Consider the following 22,150-nt stretch of genomic DNA (forward strand, 5'->3'; position numbering starts at 1 on the left):
AATATAAGTCTGTATTTTAAACTTATGGATAAAATTCAATCTTACAATATTCTAAGTTGTGTGTGTCTGTTTGTAAACTGTGCAGGTAAATTAAGCATTTGTAATACATGAATTTAAAATATAGTATAAGATACGCATATTGTTATAAAATTTAAAACTTTCAGAAATATAAATTGAGCAGGTCTTTTGTGAGACGGTCTCACGAATTTTTATCTGTGAGACGGGTCAACTCTACCGATATTCACGATAAAAAGTAATACTCTTAGCATAAAAAGTAATATTTTTTCATGGATGACCTAAAAAAGAAATCTGTCTCACAAAATATGACCCGTGAGATCGTCTCACACAAGTTTTTGCTTTTTTGGGTAAACAGAATAAAAATTAAACATCCTATTTGATGTTTAAGAAACAAATATTATTTAGTAATAGTATGTGACTTATATTAAAATTATAATATTTTAATGATATATAATTATTAAAACACGTCAAAAATTAATTATTTTAAAAATCACAAAGTTAATAATACAATTCCAAAATGAATATATATAAATTGCTAAAAGAAAGGGTATTTTGGCCAACCCACACAAGGAGTTGTCAACAGGCATCTTCACCATACACGCACGCAAACATATAAAACACACTCATCTCTTAAATTTTGTGCACGCAAACATATAAAACACACTCATCTCTTAAATTTTGTGTACTTCTCTCATATTTTCTTTGCCACCACCATTCCATTTACCCGTTTCTTTTTTCTCTCTAAGCAGTCATGAATTCCGGTGATGACGAGTGGGTGAAAGCTGCCATGAACGACGACACCATGGCGGTGGAGCTCCTGGTCCGCTTAAACCATGCGTCGTTGACGCCGTCAAGTAATCTCAAGCCGGCGGCGTTCCCGATCGAGTGGACGGTGCGTCAACGCAGGTCAAAGCCTGTTTCCGTTACCAATACCTCGAAGAAACAGGCTCCCAGGGCCAGCCCCACCACCCCGCTGTCATGGAGCGGTGCCACCTCCTACAGCGGTGGATGTGGTGGGGGAGGTTGCGGCGCCACCTCTCTGGAAGAGTCCAGCCGACCATCTAAACCCTCCGCCTCCGCGAGATCTAAGGTTTGTACACGGGAAAAAAAATGTTTACACATATGCAGCATACATGTACTCTGTTCGTGTTTAAGTTTTTACGTACGCGTGTTCTTCCACTGCGGTGAAAGTCAATTACGGCAGCCGGCGGTGTCGCGTCGGCGGCGGGACTGTTATCGTTGGAGGAGATGTATTCTCTCAGAGTCTTTCCTTAATAAAGCTCTCGTGTCAGTTGTCATTCCGTGATCTAATGCGAATTGACGGAAATACCCCTGAGTGTAGTTTATATTTACTGCCACGCTAACTCAGGAAGCCTGATTCAGCGCCATTCCAAACCTTTTGTCTTCTGGTTTCCACCTGCTTTGTCACTTTCGTGAAATGACAATAATACCCTCGTCTGCAACGGGTGTCCCCCTGAAAATCTCGGCATATGATTTGCCGAAATGCCCCTCCACGCTTCCATCCTTCGACTTCCATTTATGGATTAATATCAATATCCCCTTCTTTTCTCCGATTAGTAATTGTTTGTTTCAACGCAAGTAAATATTTTTTTTACAATTTATGATTATATATTTTTGGATTTATGAATATATGGTTGTACTCAAAAATGGGATCGTTTCAATTTTTTATTTTTTGAGCTGAGCTGAGCAGAGCAGAGCAGTCAGCATCCCGCCCATCTTTCCATTAATATGCGCCTTGCCTTGTAGTCGTAGTCACGCGGCCTTATTTGACTGATCACCCTGGGGCAGGGGATTCTCGTCATTTCAGTTTCGGAAAGTTTCTAGTTTCGCTCTGATTCGATACCCAACAACAGTGGATTTAAAAATTTGTGGATTCGGTATTATTTATATTTTTATTTATTTGGTTAGGGCGAGTGAATTTTGGAGCTGTTCCCTTTGCTGTAGATTAGGCAAATATTTATGAAAGCCTCCTAAGTCAAACTTTGTTCACAAAGTGTCATAAACCCGAATTAAATTTCTAATTTCTCAACTTACTGGCCAAGAAAAAAGAACAAAGAATAAATTCGGAAGGTGGGTTTTTTTAATAGTATTATTATTATTTTGCTTGCAGTGTCGGGATATTATGGTCAATTGATGAGGGGTATGGTGCGGTGATGGCGACATAGGTCTGCGTTTTGTTTGGTGGAGCGTTGTTAGTGGTTGAACACTTTATCTGTAAAGATATTCAAGTCTTGTTAGTATTAAATTAGGGGAGAAATCCAATGTGTCTGAAGCATGAACCCTTTACCAAAGTGTGTTTCTTTTCTTTTTTTCTTTTGGCAAATAATTATATATATCTAGTTCTGTTTCTGCTTGTCTTTATCATCGAACCATATTATGCTGCCACTTGTGCACAACTTGAAGCGAACTACCCAAGGAACCGCACAACTGTACGTGAAATCAAAAAAGACTTATTCCAACAGTAACAGGTAACAGGCTCGGAAAAGGGTAAAACAGGACTTCTTGTTAGCATATGGTCAACGAGGATGATTCGATATTTTTATCGGGTGAAATGATATTCACGCTTTTAATAATGTATACAATTTAGAATTTTTGTTTCGTGTAAGGAGATGCACGTGTTTCTTAACTTTCTACGACTTCCCAATATGGAATGTAAATACTTTGAGTCGAACAGTGTTCGACTTTTAGATACATGGGTTGCGTCGTTTTTCTTGGATTTTCCGACGCTGTCACAGGTTAAGATATTACTTTTTAAATTATTTAAGAGGGGTTGATTACGGTGGGCTATTTCTATTTTCACCTCTTTGATACGTATCTTTTTTGTGAGGTCCAGGAAACTAGATTTTTGTTCAAATAAGGATTAGGCCGTATATGAAGGTTTTCGGATAATAGAATGAGTATAAGATGATTTAATGCAAAACGTGTGGAAATGCACGGTGTGGATTTAGCTCTGAAGTTGGAGCCGAGGGTCCATTTTTTGTCACCAAACTATGCGTTGTAAGCTGATAATGAATTGCCAAATCAACGTCTTCAACTAACTTTGGTTCCTTGATTAATTTGCATTTCCACGTCTTTGTTTTATCCCTTTACTTTATTTGGGGCTAGTTCAGTTTCCTCGTATCAAGAAATGAGGGCAATTCAATTCATCTTTCAAAATCTACCTATATCTGCTTAAGACATCTTTTTCTAAATATTCTTGGTACATATCTTGTTTATTCATGAATTATGTTATCATTGAGTACTGTTAATTGTTTTCTTTAGTTGCCATAAAGACAAAAAAATTCTCGGACATGAACAAACAACCATCTCTCTACTTCCTCAGTTTAAACTTTATGGTAAGAAAATTGTCAAAACCTAAAGAAACAGTCAAGTTTAGATTATGTTATTTGTTATATTTCCATCCATGGTGCATACACAGGAACATTAAATTGTTCTTTCATTTAAACTTCTGAATATGCACTGATCGTGTTTTATGTTACAGGCTAATTGCGACGGTGAGAAATCCTCCTCCAAGCTGTCACGAAAGAAGAAGGTGAATCTATTTGGTTCATTGAGTTTGCTTAGATTTTATGTCAAAAAATGCTTTGGTGGCTGAGACATTCAATAATTGATACAGTTACTAAGACTTAAGAAACATTAGTTACTGTTTCAGAGTTTTTAAATCATTGACTACCAACCATTATGTTTTTTGGATGTCGTATACTCTAGAAATACCTGTATGATGCTACATACAAAGGTGAATTATTCTAATTTGACAAAAATAACTGAGTTGGTGCTGGTAGTTTTGGAGCTGAAAACCACGTCTCGCCTAACTTGTGTAATTAGTCAGGATCTTGATTCGGCTTTTAGGAACCGGGATTTCTTTGTCTAAGGACAGTTTACATGTTGACTGAAAGCTGAAATATACATAGATTATCCATGCGAAAGTGATACTCTTCAATATTTGAGAAAGTGGTGAATAACAAAAGAAGCAGCATTGACCTGCAGGAGTTGACTAACAATTTTACTGTATATGGTGTTCATGCGCAGACATTGGTTGAACTCAAAGAAGAGGAAAACTTACTTGTTAAAGAAAGAAGAGAGCTGAAAAGAGTACAAAACCTATTTTTGTTGCTTTTATGCCCCAACAAAAATTTTATTCACATTAAAATCTAAAAATATTGAAGCACAACCCTATTTCTTTTCAGGATATAGTATCCTTGCGCCTAAAATTGGAGAAACAAAGGGCTACAAATGAAAGCTTGAAGAGGGCAAAGGTGCAATTGCCTGAACTCATTTGTTTGTCCGATTATTATGCGTATTCCATTTGGTTTTTTCTTATCAACGCTCCACTTTGTACATTTTAAAAAGTGACTTTTCAGAAATATGCCTAGGTTTTGGCAGTGGTCTTTTCGTGAAGATACTTGGATAAAGACTTCAATATACGTAAATATATATCTAATGCGAGGCATATTTTAAAATATCTGCCCGCAAAGTCAGGAAGTTACTAAATCATGTAAATCGCTGGCATTTTGGATTCCAATTTGGTTCAAGATAGCCTTTTACACTGTTTTTATGATCTGTGGAAGATTTGAAGTGTAAGTTGACATAAGTAGCTCTTCTGAAAGGCTTATTTCCTTGTGTTTCTCTGTCATTTCCATATTTTGGTATTTAAATATTATTATGCTTGTTGTATGTCACTTTAGAACATCCCAATTTTGGCATGGTCGTCTCAATTTTGATAATTCTATTCATTCACTTGCTCTCTTTTTTTAATTAGTTCAGATGCTTTTCTGCCATCTCTAGTTGTACATTAAGGTTATGCTATAGGTAATCATATCTTGCAAAAGGTTTTATTACTGGAAAGCTATGAGGGCCTGGTTAGCATAAAATTTTTTGGTCCTTTGCCCTTCACTCATGTCTCTTGATCGATCTTTTTTACAGACTGAACTGCAACTCCCTAATGATAGAGGAACAACATCCGTAGCTAAGGGAATTATTTCAGTTCAACTTCAGCAAAAGAAAACAGCTTTTGATTCCGTCCCTGCTATGGTAGCACCATTCTTAGACAGTGATGCTATTCTTCAATGTTCCACTCTAAAACAGAAGGAAATGGCTGCATTTAATCCTAAATTTCTGGTTCCTGACCTGAACTTGCCGTTTGAGGAAGAACGCAACCTAGAAGTTGCTTGTGGGGATAGCTGGAATCAATAAACGAAATAACAAATATAATCAAAGAATCCCAATAGCAAACAAGGGCTAAACCTTGACTTGGAACCTTGATTTGGAATGAAACTGCTGTAACTATATGATAGAGCCGATTAAATGTTACAACGTGAAAAGTACTGCCTGTAGTTAGGATCTATTCTTTTTGTTTAGTTATGAAGGAATTAAACGGATCCTTACCTGTTAGATGCATTCATGTTCTTTTCTTCAACGCCTAGTTTCCTGTTTGGCAAGGTTTCTAGTTTAGATAAGAACTCTATTATGTAAGATTCGAGTATATTATACATACATTTTTTCGATTGAAATTGAAATGTTTGTGTTAGATTATTTCCCTTTCTAGATGATGCTTCGTTAAATCAACCGTGTGCAGCCGCATGCATCTTCTTGCTGCGGTTGAACTGATTATATATATATTTCAAAAATTTGTTGTCCAAACCATTTATATTTTATTTAACAATTAAAGCCACACCATTTCTGTCTCCCATGCTCGAAAATGTTTCCAATAAGAACAAAATTTGTTAAATGAAAGCCCGTCAGATTATTTTCTTTTATATATTGCAAAAGAAATAATTTATTGTGCTTTAACCATATCTCTTTCAAATACTTTTCCCAAAAATATCATATTAAAATGATTTAATATTTATTATTATAATCATGAAAATCAAAAGATTATATAATATTATAAAGTTATTGCTTACAACACTAAATTAAAATCTTTTTCAATGATTAAATTCATTTAACAATACTAAATGGTTTTATAGAAAATTGTATTATTTAAAAAATATAATTTATTCCAGCACAAGTTATTTTTATAATAAATTACTAAATAATTACACAATTTTTTTAAAAATACAATTTGTTTGTGTACCTTGTTAACAATTATTATTATTATTATAGAAAGTGAAACGTAGTGGGCCAGACAAAGGAACCTCCGGATCACATCGTATCTACTCCACATCTAAATCCATATTCGGCAAAGAGAATAAGCGTAAGCGTTCAAGACATCTATGCAGTCATCATGGTCTGTCCCACAATTATGAACAAAAACCTTCAATTATTCAACAATAGCATAGTCCCAGAAGCCAAGCAGCCTCCGTTTATCCCTTGCTTTTTCCCCGGGAAGTCGTTTTTGTGGCTCCTTTCGTAGGCCGGGGCACAGTTTCGTCCTTGAGAATAGTTGAAGTTGTTGGATGATGTTCTGTACTCTTTTGCTCCTCCGCATTCGCGTCCTCGAGGGATTCCATCAAAGTTCTTAGCTGTGCACGCTCATAAGAGTCAGTGACTCCATACATAGAACAGCAGCGTTTGCAGAATTTGTCGGGAATGATCTTTTACGTAAATTTACGCTAACAAAGAATTGGAAACCATGAAACACGGGGCCGAAACATATTCACCGTAACAATACCACACGATATAGCAGAAAACTTATATGCAGGTCATAGAGGGAAAAAACAATTTGTTGGGAAGATAATCTATTTGACATACCTGCTCCTCCAACTCCTCGATTTTCTTATCCTTGAGTTTCAGAAGTCTCCTCTCCCTAGCATCGAGAAAAGGTCAGGACCTCAGAAAAAGCTTGGAATAAACAAATTTACGTCGGTCATACAACAGGACCTAATCCCAAACCAAATATTCAACTACACACATCTATCATGTATCTTATGTAGATTAGAAATGAGAATATTATGAAAAGTTTGCAATTGAAGCAGTTAACAAAGTTGGATGCTCAAAATGGTACAAACAGTAAATTAGTAAACGGTTTGCACCACTGCGCTAAAGGTCAAAGTTTTTCCAAAATAGGTGCATTAAATTAATTGGTAGTTATTCTTTCCATGGATGACAAATTACTGTCATGACACTAGTGGGACGAGAACGTAATCAAATGCAACACACACCTGGCACAAACACTTCAAATTTGAAAAAAGTTAAAAAGAGGTTTTAATCCAGCGTATAATAGATCTCTTGCTGCTAGCTAGCTCAATTTAGAGATGTTTCTAAGAAAAACAGAACATATAAGCAAAACACCAACAGGCTAGAAGTAAAGGGTAGAAATTTCTAAGATGAAAGGAGACTAAATTTTCATCCAGGCAAAAGTCAAAACAACTTTATGCAGGAGCTAACAAATCCAAGAATGGCTAGGACCTGAATCTAACAATATCAAGAAAAGGTGCCGAACACAAAAGGCCAGCTATAATAAGGACTTAATTCTTCTGTTTTATGTCTGTTTAGGACAGTTTTGCCAGAATTGATGAATCAAGCATTAAAACCAGCCTTGCATGAAATAAGAATGCAGTTGGATACAAAAAAATCCCTCTATTAAAGAATGCTCTTTCTAGTGCTTTTTGAAAAGAACTTTTTTCTTGTAGCTATATCCTCTACTTTCTGTCCTTCTAGAACACTTTTTCAAATTTAAAAGTGCAATTTTACACAACAATTTTGTCAACAAAAGCACTTTTCTCATACCATGTTTATTGTTAAGAAAGTTTCTCCTCTCCACCCAAACACTATCCAAGCCATCAACTAAGTAGAAAGCAATCTCAGCCAGTAGTTTAACCATGTCATTGAAATTTTAATCCAAAATGTTGGGAAATCTTATTCTGTCCATATCCCTAGCTGAAGAGTGTTGTTACCTTTCTTCAATATTGTCTATCTTTGATTCCCATATGCTCTGGTTCTTCAAAAGATTGTCATTGATCTACAAAAGTAAATATGATAAAGTTTCAAAATATAGTACGATAACTCATGTTAGACCATATCTTCTTTGCGCTTTTCAATTAGTGTTCGACAGCGTTGTACCAATGCTACTAGTTTAACAAACGAAAACGAATGAGAAAATTAAAAAGATTACTCACATCATCGAGAAATTTCTTTTCTTCGGAGAATTTGTCCAGCTTGGCCTGTAGTTTCAGCAACTTTGGATTTTGACTCAAAGCTTTCTCGACAGCAACAGAAGATTCTCTTTCAGTGTCTTCTTCAACTTGTTGCAGTAAAGACTCGAAATACTGTATCCAAAATAATAAAAAAATACTTACATAATAAACAAAGATACCGTCAACTTTAATTGATGATAACAAACAGAGGAACTAACATTTTTCTGATTTTCAAGTTGAGAAGAAAGAAGCTCATTGTACTCGTTCACTATCTGCAGGGAAGAAAGTCCAAAATCATGAATGAAGAAAAACATGCAACTATGTGGATTGATAAGGGATCAAAAGCATGTGCCGGTGAGAGAAGACAAACATAGTAAGCTAAAAATGTACAGATTCAACTTCACTGTCTGGAAGAGTGTCACTAAATCCAATGCAATCACCATTTTCATCATCTTTATGTGTGCAATGGTGGTTCAGCTCAACCAACTTTCCATCAGTTTTAGATTGGATCAAACGATGAACATAGTTGTCTCCAACATAGTCCCACACCCTTTGAGTTTCCAGTTCAAGGGAATAGCAATGCTGTGTTTCTTTCCAATGGCTTACAGCATGTCCATCCTTGTACCTGCCCCAAATAACATGATAAGAAACCAAATACAAATTTAATATGTTTAGAAATCATTACTCGCAATAATTCCAGACAAATCAGGAATTATTATGTAACTCAGATGGAGCAAACCAAATTTTTTACCTCCCACAACCTACAAAACCACAAATGACACACATCCAGAGGTTGTCTGAGGTTTGACAAACATAACAGATTGATTTCTCAGGCTGTTGCTGGCAGTAACGACATACCTAGATAATCAACATCATTAGTAAAGTACCTTGGATAGCCTTTATCATAGCTGAAATAATTCCAAAAAGTGATGAATAATGCCTACCGGGCAAGAAGAATCTGTCCATCTAGAAATACAAGAGCAGTGAAAGGAGTGATTGCAGATAGTAGTAAGAATCCCACCTGAATCTTGGTCTAATTTCTCTGAAATAGGCAACTAATTTGAAAAATATAAGTAATTCAATTTTTTATGACCTGTAGAATAATACTACCAGTAATACACACCGAAAAAGATGAAAAAAATAGAAGTAACAAAGCTCAAATACTCGTAATCTAGTTCATAAAAAAGATCAGTGGCTTATAAAGTCGTTTTGAGTACCTCATATTTTTATTCTTATCGTTCATTATTATACTTGAGTTGATGAAATCAACAATGTTGTTTCAGCTATACTGATAAAAGTTCTACCAACGACCATAACAACCGCGAGCTTTGGCGATTGCTAAAGCCAAAATAGCAATAACCTCTACATAACATAATTTGCTTATTTTTTACATTACAAAAGTTAGTCGAGCACAGAACGTATTACAACTGACATCTAACATGCAGTACCAAGACAAACTGGACAAGAAGGCTGTTCTCCAGAGCTTCCTGTGGAAGGCTGTGAGTGCTCAATAGATCCAGTGTACTGTATATCTGCAGTAAAAAACACATGGCAGGTCTCCTCCTGTATTCAGAGTCAAGCATACATAGAGTTATAAATAAGAATTCTGCATTAAAGTTTTAATATTTCAGATAACAAATGACCAGATAAGGAAACAATACCTCGAGCGATGAAAAGCATTTGTGATTGAAATGTTTGTAAAAAGAATCAGCTGAATTTTGATCATCTAGCCTGATTAAAATACTGTAGCGATCCTCCGACCCCTCAGTCCTAAACTTTTATATGTAAGAAAAATCATTTCTACAAAGTGAAATATTAAACTAGCTGTTACAAAATTCTTGTATCGACCTGACAATTCGCATTTCCGACATGTGCTGAATGAATGAACCACAGAACTTGCAAAAATCTGAATATGTCATGTGATTAGGCACCCCTAGAACACAAATAAGCGGCTTCCGTTCCGCCTAAAACACACACGTGGAAAAAAAAAAGAAGCTGAACGTTTGGGAGAGTCGTCGTATTTAGCAGTTTAAACAAAAATTAAAAACCATCAAACAAACATATATATTCTAGTCATATTTACACGAATCAAGTATAAGGACTGTGCAAGTTACCGATCATTTTTTGTAGAATGATATATTATCGGGTTTGTCTTTTACCAACAGTTTAATTAATAAAATTGAAACCTTTTTTTCGTAACGTGCTGATGCAGATCGCATGTAATGACAGCAGCAGCAATAAAAACGGTTATATTCACCCAAACTATTTCATGAAAAGAAACCGAATCGTTTATTTATATGCGCAGCTCAGGCGAGACAGAGTACGAAAAAGTTAGGCTATAGATTTTCTTAACAATGGAATTACTATAAATCGGCGGAAATTCAATTAAATAAAAATCAAGTCAAGCTATCTTACAGGAAGGCTGAAAAACAGTGAAGAGGCGGCGTCGCAGTACAGATGCATGAGGCCTCTGGTTTCTTCGATTCTAGGGTTTCCGGAAGAAAAATGGAAAGCCTGCGCATTAGATAGCGTGGATACGTCTACAGAAGGATTTCCGGCCGCTTTAGACCAGAACAAATCCTCTTCCAACGCCACGGCAGCGGCGCTCGCACTAGTTGAAGTCTCTTCCAACATTGTTGATTGTGGAAAATCTCGTGCAAGACTTGAGCTTTATATTCTTTTACTCCGTCGCTTCCATGCCGAAATAAAGGATTTCAAAGTCTGGTTAAGTGTTAACTAACTCGACTCAAAGCCGACGCACAAACTCTTTTACGACGGTCCAACAAATTAATTTTATAAATTTAATTTTTTTATTTGGATCATTTATAAAAAAAAATATTATTTTTTATATTAAAAATATTATTTTTTATTATTAATATCGATAAGATAGAACCGACATATGGATAAAAATTGGTGAGATACATACTTACTCAACTTTACGATCCCATCTTTCCGTAATCTCTAATTAATTCCACATTATTAATGTCAACTAGCGATTGGGCCCGTCAAGATCGTCTATACAATTGCCTACATCAAAAAATTAAAATGAGCTCAACCCAATGATTGAGCCCAAGTCCAAATATATAATAAAAAAAACCTAGAAGATCAAATTAGTTCGTCAATTCAAAATTGGTTGGAATAAATCAAATAACGTTCAAATTGGAAAAGATTGTGAAGATCTAATAGACAAAATCATATAGTAGTTATGGAGTGGGAGAACCGTCCAGAATATGAAGAAAATAAAGGCATCGACAGACAACGAAAAAACAATAACTCAACAACACATTTTTTGCAAATTATTTGCAAAATATCTGGTTTTCATCTTCAAGCAGTTTATGTTTTTAGTCTAATTCCAAGCATTTCGATTTTTTTCATTCCGGATTCAACAATTTATATTATGCTTTTATGTTTCTAAATTCTTACGTATCATAATAAATACAAAATCATGTGAATTTGTTTTCTTCAATTTTAAGTATCTTTTTATTTTGGTGCATATTAGTTTAAAAGATTAAAACTATTAATTAACGATCAAATTTAGAATCAACGTTGTTTGAATAGTTACAAGTTAAATTTTTATCACCTAACATGGCCGCAACTCAAAATATTGTACAAACAACAATGTAAACTAGTTTCCAAAGTTTTGATTTATTTATTATATTGTATAAAAACATAAGATTTAATAAAATACCTTTTGTAATTATGGAATTTTAATATCTTAGCCAATTAGCAAGATCGGTGACGATTCTTTCTAAGAAAATTATTGATAGAAATATTGTCGAATCTTTATTTATGAAATTTAAATATAATAAGAACTGAGAAAAAAGACATACTAAAATGATCCCCAAAAAAAACTGAAGGATAAAGTTAAAAAACAAAGCTGTATACATTATTATTATTTTTAAAAAAAGTATATTATGATATAAGATTATATTATCTTTCTAAAAAAGTTACTATCATTTAAACCATATTAGATTTTAAAATATATACAAAAGTGACACGTATTAAAGTTGAGTCCGCGGCGACCAATGCGTTGAAACCAGAAAAGCGTCTGATTTTCACCAGCACAAGCGTTGTCTTCGCACGTGTCAGCCTGTAAATACATTTTCCGTTATAGCGACACATGGCTACTAAATTATCCAATTCCAACGGTCAAAGCCGACTTTATCTCCTTTCCGTGACGAACACGCGTAGACAACAATAGAATACGTTGCCGTAACGCGCTGTTGGAAGCGTGAACAATATGAACTGATTATTCCACCAGCCCATACTTTTGTCGTGGGTGCCCACAGGAAACCAAACCGCACCAAGTACAACTCCATTGAATCTCTATCAGGAATCTCCCTATAACGCGTTTTATTTACGGAACTGCCATAGACACCTCCTATTAATTTGTTCCTTGATTCATTCCCTTTGTCAGTTTCTCCGATCGAAAGTGTAATCAATGGCGGCATCGTCTGCGAAATCAAGAACCTCTCAAGGTACTACACCACACAGCCACTTCCACCGATCCCTCTCGCCCAACCGTTTTTGCTCCTCCTCTATCTCCAGAACGTCCATTTCCAATTTCGTGACCCGACCCGCGCCAGCCCTCGCCCGTTCCACCAGCCCCACCCGTATCAGTCTCGGCCGGGCCGGTTCCCCAACCGTTCGATTTTCCACCTCCAACAACCGCCAGCACAACCAGAAGTCGAACTCCAGGCCACTGTGTTCAGCTCCGAAGAAGACGTGTGCGTGTTCTCCTACGACTCATCCTGGATCCTTTCGGTGCAGTTTACACAAGAACAGTCCTTCCCCGGGGCATGTCAATAACCGGGAGGCGTCGTGTCGGTCGGGTAACCGTCAATTGAATATGCGGAGATCTGCGATGACGAATTCCTTGGTTCGAATCGGAACGGTGGAAGGCGATTTGATGAAGAGAGCTCTGGCATCTTTGATTCGCCCGTCCTCGCACACCCAGCGCCGCCGAGAAAATTTCCAGCCGCGACCGAGCCGTTTATCCGCAATGTCTAAGGCGGCGGAGAATCTTGGGTGAGTCGGGGAGCGTGAAGGTTTCGGAGTTCTGTACATTTCGGAGTGTGAACTCAGTGGGTTGACTCGCTGAGTAGAGTATAGAGTTCTTCGTTTTAGTGAAGAAAGGGCTCGCATTATTTCTTTTTATGAGAAAAAGAAATTATCTTTTTTTATTGTAAATATTTTCGTGGGGAATTTCTCAATTTTTGCAGTGGGAAATTGTATGTTCTCGTTATTTTCATACTGAGATTTGTAATCATGTGAATTACCCATATTTAGGGGAAAAGTTGATTGCCATTATGATTTTCTAGATTAACAGATCATTTGATTTTTTTTTTATAACAGTTTGATTTGGTTCTGTTTTCAGTTTTAAAAATTCCTAATATGATGGATTTCAGTTATAGCTTTTAAATATTAAGATAAGAAAAAAATAAATTCAAAGAATTGAAATTTCGGAAAAATTAGGAAAATAAGTAAATTTATTTATAAAATTGGTAAAGTCAAGAGAAAAATATCTATTTACGAAATAACCGGTTCAACTGCGATGTTTTGATTAATCACACCCTCATTTCTCAAGTAACAAACGTAGCCCTGAATTTTTAGATTTAGTATAGAGTTTTATTTTCAATAAGAAAATAGAAAGTGTAACCACATATATATAAAAGAGTAGGTGTTTTGTGAGACAGTCTCACGAATCTTTATCTGTGAGACGGGTCAACCCTACCGATATTCACAATAAAAAGTAATACTCTTAACATAAAAAGTAACATTTTTTCATGAATGACCCAAATAAGAGATATGTCTCACGAAATACAACATTTGAGATCGTCTCACACAAGTTTTTACATATAAAAATAGTTGATGCGGGAAGGATTATAGTCATTAAATCTACCATCCCTTAGCTCAATACATTTAACTTTTATTTATTACCTTAAAGTCTTCCACTAGTTGTTATGTCCTCACTCGCGTACAAGCCAAGCCAAGCCAAGCCAGTCACGAGATATATACATTTTCAAAAGGTCACTCTTTATCAAGTGTTGCTCGAGACCAAAGATTTAACCCTTTATGTGAAACCTATAACAAATGTAATTAATTGTCTAGTGGCCATCACGAGACTATTGCGAACATAACAAAACGATATTGTAAGTGGAAATAAACAGCCCTACGAAATCTGTAACTATTTTTGCTCCTTGATTATCTATCAGGTAGGTTTCAAGTCTGTAAACATTGAATCCCACTTGTTTTCTTCCATACTACTGCACCAATACTCACCATCTAGGGACTGACCCAATGTGCTCGAGAAGCTACTATTGCAAGGGTTTACCTTTGTTTCGACCGTACTGCTTGGAGTTTGAATCGAGCTCGAGCTTTCATTGTCTGTCCAGTGCAGATCCTTGTACCCGATCATCAAATTTTTTTGACCAAACCCGAATTTGTGATTTTCATTTCTTTCCCTAGTTGGCCTAGTTTCTTCCACACCTGCCCTGATCAAGCTTCTTTTGTTCCTCTGTAACATAGACACCTTCCATCTCAGGCTGTTGTTTCGAACTTTAACGAGTGAAAGAGAAGAACTATTGCGATGAGTTAGAGCTTCGACTTTCTTGAATACGTAGTTCTTGGTTTTCTTGATGGCGAACATGATCGACCACAGCATTGGATGGATTATTCTTCCTTTTCTGGCTAGCTTGAGAATCTGGAGTCGATGTTTGGCTATAGCAATGCCCATACTCTGAAGAAATTCATGGTTGAAATAGAGTATGTCGTCTTCTTCGAGCTCGTTGTATGTGAAAATGACGGCGTAGTCGTAGACAAGAGATGGATCAAGACTGGTTTTTGATAGCCAAGTGAACCAATCCATGGCTTGGTTTGATTTACTTGCAAATGCCGGTGGATGGAGTGGTGAATGATTTAGTGCATTGTGAGATCACATGGAACCAATATGTCCAGATTATTTAGAATTAATTGGCCCGGCTACAATTGGTTGGTAGTTGGAACTGAGAGTGACAAATCGAACTGTATACTTTGGCCTAATTAATGCTATGTCCCCAAATGGAAACATGACACTTCTGCGCCACTGCTTTTATTTAGATTGGAGTCATGTTCCAGAGACTTTAATTGATTCATTCTTTAATAAAAACATAGTTACAGTTGTTATGGTAAAATATATCATGACACGTGTATCATTCAATGTAGAACAGGACCCAAAAAAAAAAAGAAACCTACTATTTTATGTCTTAAAGGTTTGAATTCAATAGTTCTCTCCTAGAAATTCAAGGTTAGAACTGATTAGAATGTGGTTTTGAGAGAAGAAAATATATTGTGAATATGTTGAAAACAACGACTGTCCGCAATTTGGCAAGGATTCCATGTCTTGTTTTTCGAAAAGGTGCACCTCTACGCATTTGAGTTCGTCTCGAGTTGTCAATCAACGGTCATCTAAAATTCCCGTGATCTATCTACTGACAAAATCCGTTTACATTTTCTTGTCCAACTTCGAAAATTGAACTTCCGAGAGTAATTGAAGAATAGTTGGGCGTATTTTATGTCACTTTGTGCTGGAAAACGTTTCCTTCCATCATTACACCCCAACTTGGTTTTCTCATTCGAACATGCTAGCGATCAAAGATGTCACTTGTTATGCAGTACCCTACTTGCCAGCATCCCACAAACAAAAATACCAAAATAATATAGAAATGTACATGTTTAGCATATTCTTCAATAAATACACGATGTTAAGAGGCTGTAAGAAATCTTTCATCACACAAGAATACAGGCCACAGGAAAAAAAGGAAAGAAAGAAAATCAGGCAAATGAGTAATTTCAAGTTTTGAAACATTGAATCCCACTTGATCTCTTCAACAACACAAGACCAATAATCATCATAATCTTCACTCAATTTCTCACCATCCCTTTCAATATCTTGCAAAGCATTGTTCAGAGACTTTTCCATTATCGAACTAGGCAAGAGCGCGGGGAATCTTCCATTCACGGTCAAAAGTGGAGATTTGCTTATCTTATTAGGCACAACTGGCCACTTGCTTTTCTCGGCCTTAGCATCCTTATATCTTAAACTAGGCATGATGACGAGGGGCGACTCATCACGACATGCCCAAGATCGAAAATTTGTTGAAAACTTGGACGTTTTGGGCTTGATCGCAGTGAGTAATTTTGACACTAGATGTGGGACGCTTTCCTTTTCCTTTGTAGCAAGTTTGAGGATTTCTAGCCTATGTTTTGCTATGGAAATCCCCATGCTTCGGAGGAAGTCATGGTTGAAGTAAAAAATGTCATCTTTTTCAAGCTCATTTTGTGCGAAAGCCAGGGCATATTCATAGACAAGAAAGGGGTCTAGGCTTGTCTTTGAAAGCCAAGAGAACGGGGTTTGTTTGTGCCTTTGTGTTATTAAATATATGTTAAAATCCGCCAACACCAGATGTAACGGCATGCTTTCTCTCTGTAGGGGATAGGCGTGAGTTCGATAGCAAGTTAAAGCAAAATTTTAAGCTGAAACTCACATATGTTAATAAGCTTACAATTAACGAAAGTTTGGACTTTTAGCAATTTACTCTTGTACAAAGGATTAATGAAATAGTGTCACGCCATATACAATGCAACACAATCACAGAACACGAATATTGGCCACGAAATCCAAATGGGTCTGTGAATTAGTTTCGTGTATTTCTCTGCAGATTTGAGTAAAGCTTGAGAATGTAGCTTTAATGGAATTGTGATAGTTCAATTGTCAAGTACACTGAGCACTCCAAAGGAGGGTAAGCGAATCATATTTATACCTGTCACTGAAACAAGAAATTAACTTTCTTGGATCCTCACACCTTGCCATTAGAGCTGTTACTTTAAGAACAATCTTTGGTTTTAGTGTCTCGTGGAGGCGCTAGCAGCATAACATTGTCTTAAAATAACCAAAGTTTCAATCCTTTTTCCTCGCTTTAAATAATGACAACGAAAAGCTCGATTGTCTTGAGCTGATCCAATATCATTGTGGCAGAAAAGGAAAACGTAGAGCATGTATCAGTAAATAATCATTGTATTTTCCACAGAAAATGGCCATTTAACATAGCAGAATCCAAAAAAGAAAAGGGTCATTCTGATTCGCTTTTAAGGCCATAGATATTGCCAATAACTCCAGCAATGCTAACTATGGTTGCCAAAGTTAACATAAACCAAGATAACACCACCTCCTTGTGGCTCAACTCATTCCCTTCTTTGCCTAACCTTAATGCAATTAGGGCCGGGAATGTGAAACCCAACGAGACTGCTGTTGCTGCTCCCGTAAACTTAAAAGCAGTCAAAATGTTCGGAATCATAGTCGAACCTAGATATATAAACGCCAAGATAACTACAGTAAGAACCAAGCACCTTTGCCTACTCTCACAAAGTGGATTTAGTCCCTCAAACAATAGTGTATCTACTGTTTGCCTTAATGAGAAGTGAATCACGGGGAACACCAAAATCAAATGAAAAACATACCCAATACGTACAATGTAATTCAAAGCTGTACTAAACCGAATTCCAAGATCCTTATCAAAGTTGGTGAGTACATCGGATTCCGTATCCTTTCCGAAAAGTAAGTAGCCAGAAATAGCAGTTGAAGCATAAACTAGAACACAAATAACCGTTGTGATCCTTCCTACACGATACATTTTGTGAGGAGCGCGCCCTTCAAGCTCGTTATAAATAGGTTGCACATTAAAGTGGCATACATAAGCATTTGACATGATGGGAATCACAACAAGTAAATCAAGAATAGCTTTCTTGGATCCAAAGTCGGGTAACATCCTTGGAGGCTCGATTTTCCCTTTTACGAGTTTAATGAAAGCAATTACAAATGCGACAATAACAAACAACACTGCGAGTGCCACAGAAGCAGCTGATGTCATGCTCAATGAATCAATCTTATCTAAAGCACAAATGGGAGCGAGAAAGAGCACCAATACTATGAGAATAACTAGCTTCCTATGATCCCAAACACCATGTCCCAGCCATTGATCAAAAACACCAATATGTCGAATCGAACCTGACATAACATCACCAATGATGATCAAATAAACAACAAGAACTCCAGCATTATTAACAATAATGCGAAATTCAGATAAAACTCTAGTTGTCCTACCCAATGCAGCCTGAACAACTTCACCATATGACGAAGCCTTACATTGAACTGAAAAACGTACCAGCATTTCGACACTAATTTCCGACAAAATACCCATTAAGACAATCAAGATCACACCCAAAACCAAGCCCAAGACTTTCATCGTGGCTGGCAAAGCCATGATGCCAGCCCCAATAATAGAAGTGGTGAGATTAAAAACAGCCCCATAAATATCCGATTCAGATTTTCTTTCCCCAAATATAAGGGGTAAATCTTCAAAGTCTAATACATCATCAACATCTAAATCACCCCCTGTATTGGGATGTAAATACCCATGTTTTTCTTGATCTAAAGAACCTAAGCCCAACGGATTCTTGAATCCAAAGTTTCCATCTTTCACATCTAATCTCGCATAATTGCTATCCATCTGTTGTTTCCACTATATTCTCACAAATCAATAGAGAGAAGGGGATACTCGCGGAAGAATCGATGACAAGTTTGATGCGCGATTTCTCGGATAGTTGATAATCGATTACATTTTCTGAAACAGGGCTTTAGATCTCAGGTGAATAGTTGACTTTCATCCTTCGCATGGTAGACCCAATCCGTATAAAAGACGAACTCCATATAATTTGGGTTCTATGGTTCCTCATTGGAGAATAAGGAAGTGAATTTATGACGTCTCAGAATCTCCAGCTATGAATTTGCGCTTTACGAACATTTGTTGATATTTTATTAGGTATTTTGTTTTTTAACCTGTTCAACTATTTCATTAAAAAAATTCTTTATATGTATTTAAAAAACACACAAAGAAGTTATTTTCTTAATTAAATAATTAACTGATGTTATTTTACAAATTTTCACTACTTTATTCCATCTCAGAAAAAATCACATCTTTTATTTAAATATGTTTTGTTTTGGATGAATAGTTTTGTCTAATTTTTTTCCCACCGCGATCAACTAACATATTTGATAGATGTGGGTGGGTTATGCCCTCTACATTTTCATGATTTCTTGTCATATGTTAGTGCATGTGTTATGATAATGAATCTAGTTTGAGTATGTCTATTGTGAGACGGTCTCAAGAATTTTTATCTGTAAGACGGGTCAACCCTACCGATATTCACAATAAAAAGTAACACTCTTATCATAAAAAGTAATACTTTTTCATGGATGACCCAAATAAGATATTCGACCCACGAAATTGATCCTTGAGATCGTCTTACAGAAATTTTTGTGATCTAGTTTTATTACATATGCTGAAATATTACCATTGTGTATTATTTCTTTTTAGGTTACAGTTAGTAATAGAATCCAAATTGGGCTTCATTCGTATACTCACTTTGAGAGGCCCAAAATTTCAACTTCACATAATATGCAAACTCACGCCTTAATTTTTAAAAATGTTATGGAACTGCTTTTAATAGTTGGTCTCTAAGTTAAAGTTTTTTTCTGGATTATANGATGCGCAGCACACTTGGAATCCTGTTTTTTTCTAATAAAAAAATAATAATAAATTGAGCTTTTTATTGTTGTTACCTGATTATTCTGACATTTGAGATTTTTGCTATCATTAAAAAAATAATTTTGTGTGTTTTTCGAACTCACATTCTATTTAATTTAATTGAAATCTAAAAATTGTTCATATGGTGATTTTGATTATCCAAAATTGATTATGATAGTAAGTTAGAATTAGGGTAATTTATTTATCAGACATTACTCATTTCTGATTTTTAGTTTTGCATTTTTTGTTTTCAACACTAATCACTTTTGATTTTTTTTCACTTTTTCTAATCCACAAATTAGTTGGTTTTTTATTAGACGCTCTCACATATCTTTATTCATGATACGAGTCAACTATATATATATTTACAATAAAAAATAACATTTTTGACATAAAAAAATAATATTTTTCATGAGTGATCTAAAATAGAATATATATATTACAAAATTGACCCATGATATCATCTCACATGAGTTGTTGTATCAATATATTTAATCAGTTTTGTAAAAACATAATTTGTTTTCAAACACTCCCTTAATTGTCTGTAAAATAAGTTGATCCACAAGTATCTATATTATATTATTAAATTTGAGTCTTTTAAAATAACCAAATTTTGTGTCATGATCTGTTTTAATAATTATATATATTAATAATGCTAAAATTTTAATACAAATTGCATGCAGCTCAGCGAATAGAGTCTTTCTTTCATAAACATCAAGTTGTAGGTTTGAAACTTTGATATTTNTAAAAAGTAATATTCTTAGCATAAAAAATAATATTTTTTCATGGATTACCCAAATAAAAGATATGTCTCACAAAATACGATCCGTGAGACCGTCTCATACAAGTTTTTGCTTTTAATAATTGGTCTCTAAGTTAAAGTTTTTTTCTGGGTTATATATTGCATGCAAATAAATTTGAACTTCTTGTGATTTCTTTGCATAAAATATATATACATATTTGGTATCTGGTTTTAAAATGTCTCTTCCTTATTTACTATTTACGAAGAAATAAAGCACCAAAAAAAATTATTTAAAAAAACAAAGAAAAATCAGGCACGTACTCGGAATATGCAACTCATTCATATAACGTTGCTGCTATAACCAATAAAGATGCCAGCTTTTCATAAAGAAAGTGGGTAATTGATAAAGATGCGCAGCACACTTGGAATCCTGTTTTTTTCTAATAAAAAAATAATAATAAATTGAGCTTTTTATTGTTGTTACCTGATTATTCTGACATTTGAGATTTTTGCTATCATTAAAAAAATAATTTTGTGTGTTTTTCGAACTCACATTCTATTTAATTTAATTGAAATCTAAAAATTGTTCATATGGTGATTTTGATTATCCAAAATTGATTATGATAGTAAGTTAGAATTAGGGTAATTTATTTATCAGACATTACTCATTTCTGATTTTTAGTTTTGCATTTTTTGTTTTCAACACTAATCACTTTTGATTTTTTTTCACTTTTTCTAATCCACAAATTAGTTGGTTTTTTATTAGACGCTCTCACATATCTTTATTCATGATACGAGTCAACTATATATATATTTACAATAAAAAATAACATTTTTGACATAAAAAAATAATATTTTTCATGAGTGATCTAAAATAGAATATATATATTACAAAATTGACCCATGATATCATCTCACATGAGTTGTTGTATCAATATATTTAATCAGTTTTGTAAAAACATAATTTGTTTTCAAACACTCCCTTAATTGTCCGGTTAAAAAAGTTGATCTACAAGTATCTATATCATATTATTAAATTTGAGTCCTTTAAAGTAACCAAATTTTGTGTCATGATATGTTTTAATAATTATATATATTAATAATACTAAAATTTTAATGCAAATCACATGCAGCTTAGCGAATAGAGTCTTTCTTTCATAAACATCAAGTTGTAGTTTTGATTTCTACTTTGATCTTTTTCTCTTTCTTTTTTTTATTTATTTTTAAATCTATGTATCAAAATTACAGTGTAATCACTCATTATTTTTTTAATTAAATTTTTATCCTCATTTAAATATAAATTAAATAAATTATAAAAAAATATTGTACAAATGACCACGTAATGTATACGTCTTACGTCTGTGCATTAGTTTTACATTAATTCACGCGTTCTTTATTTAAAATAAATAAAATATACATTTATCTATTCTTTTTTTGTCTTCATGAAATAATAAAGAAAGACATATTAATTAAAAAAAAAGAATATATACTCGTACTCCTAATCATGCAATAAAATATCTGTACTATGAAAACGAATAATTCAATTATAACCAATTAAGTGTTTTAATTGGTTTCAGACGCTAATCACTCGCGAATAATTCCAGCGTTTCGTATTTCGTTGATTCACTTTATTTCTCGAGAAAAGTTGGTGAAGCTATTGCTTTCATGAT

At 34.8% G+C, this 22,150-nt stretch overlaps 3 protein-coding genes across 4 annotated transcripts; 1 reads left to right on the forward strand and 2 right to left on the reverse strand.

Annotated features, from left to right (window-relative positions):
* Nucleotides 1-666: 666 nt before the first annotated feature.
* LOC140981383 (uncharacterized) lies at nucleotides 667-5,566 on the forward strand. The gene is made up of 5 exons (XM_073447771.1): nucleotides 667-1,108; nucleotides 3,521-3,571; nucleotides 4,069-4,131; nucleotides 4,227-4,295; nucleotides 4,963-5,566. The coding sequence occupies exons 1-5, from the start codon at nucleotides 770-772 to the stop codon at nucleotides 5,230-5,232; spliced, it is 792 nt and encodes a 263-aa protein (XP_073303872.1). The 5' UTR covers nucleotides 667-769; the 3' UTR covers nucleotides 5,233-5,566.
* A 481-nt stretch (nucleotides 5,567-6,047) lies between these two features.
* LOC140981094 (BRAP2 RING ZnF UBP domain-containing protein 2-like) lies at nucleotides 6,048-10,850 on the reverse strand. The gene is made up of 12 exons (XM_073447349.1): nucleotides 10,530-10,850; nucleotides 9,963-10,078; nucleotides 9,776-9,884; nucleotides 9,563-9,677; nucleotides 9,059-9,156; nucleotides 8,866-8,972; nucleotides 8,505-8,739; nucleotides 8,333-8,386; nucleotides 8,097-8,246; nucleotides 7,875-7,939; nucleotides 6,730-6,784; nucleotides 6,048-6,500 (listed from the first exon to the last, which is right to left on the reverse strand). The coding sequence occupies exons 1-12, from the start codon at nucleotides 10,746-10,748 to the stop codon at nucleotides 6,342-6,344; spliced, it is 1,482 nt and encodes a 493-aa protein (XP_073303450.1). The 5' UTR covers nucleotides 10,749-10,850; the 3' UTR covers nucleotides 6,048-6,341.
* Nucleotides 10,851-17,073: 6,223 nt separating this feature from the next.
* On the reverse strand, nucleotides 17,074-18,952 carry LOC140980256 (amino acid transporter AVT6E-like). Of its 2 annotated transcripts, XM_073445984.1 has the most exons (2): nucleotides 18,256-18,952; nucleotides 17,074-18,159 (listed from the first exon to the last, which is right to left on the reverse strand). In XM_073445984.1, exons 1-2 carry the CDS (start codon nucleotides 18,659-18,661, stop codon nucleotides 17,225-17,227), a joined length of 1,341 nt encoding a protein of 446 aa, XP_073302085.1. In that variant the 5' UTR covers nucleotides 18,662-18,952; the 3' UTR covers nucleotides 17,074-17,224. The 2 variants fall into 2 exon arrangements, with proteins under 2 accessions (XP_073302085.1, XP_073302084.1); XM_073445983.1 differs by having other exon boundaries at nucleotides 17,074-18,952.
* Between the last annotated feature and the right edge of the window lie 3,198 nt (nucleotides 18,953-22,150).

This window comes from Primulina huaijiensis, chromosome 7 (assembly GCF_012295235.1).
Source record: "Primulina huaijiensis isolate GDHJ02 chromosome 7, ASM1229523v2, whole genome shotgun sequence".
Lineage (NCBI taxonomy): Eukaryota > Viridiplantae > Streptophyta > Magnoliopsida > Lamiales > Gesneriaceae > Primulina > Primulina huaijiensis.

Excerpts from the sequence above, each read along its gene's own strand:
- LOC140981383 (XM_073447771.1), top strand. The coding sequence starts at position 770 with ATGAATTCCGGTGATGACGAGTGGGTGAAAGCTGCCATGAACGACGAC. Across the intron at positions 3,572-4,068 it reads AGCTGTCACGAAAGAAGAAG|ACATTGGTTGAACTCAAAGA; the intron begins GTGAATCTATTT and ends GTTCATGCGCAG. Across the intron at positions 4,132-4,226 it reads AAAGAAGAGAGCTGAAAAGA|GATATAGTATCCTTGCGCCT; the intron begins GTACAAAACCTA and ends ATTTCTTTTCAG.
- LOC140981094 (XM_073447349.1), bottom strand. The coding sequence starts at position 10,748 with ATGTTGGAAGAGACTTCAACTAGTGCGAGCGCCGCTGCCGTGGCGTTG. Across the intron at positions 9,157-9,562 it reads TTCTTGTCCAGTTTGTCTTG|AGAAATTAGACCAAGATTCA; the intron begins GTACTGCATGTT and ends TGCCTATTTCAG. Across the intron at positions 8,387-8,504 it reads CAGACAGTGAAGTTGAATCT|ATAGTGAACGAGTACAATGA; the intron begins GTACATTTTTAG and ends TCTTCCCTGCAG.
- LOC140980256 (XM_073445983.1), bottom strand. The coding sequence starts at position 18,661 with ATGGATAGCAATTATGCGAGATTAGATGTGAAAGATGGAAACTTTGGA.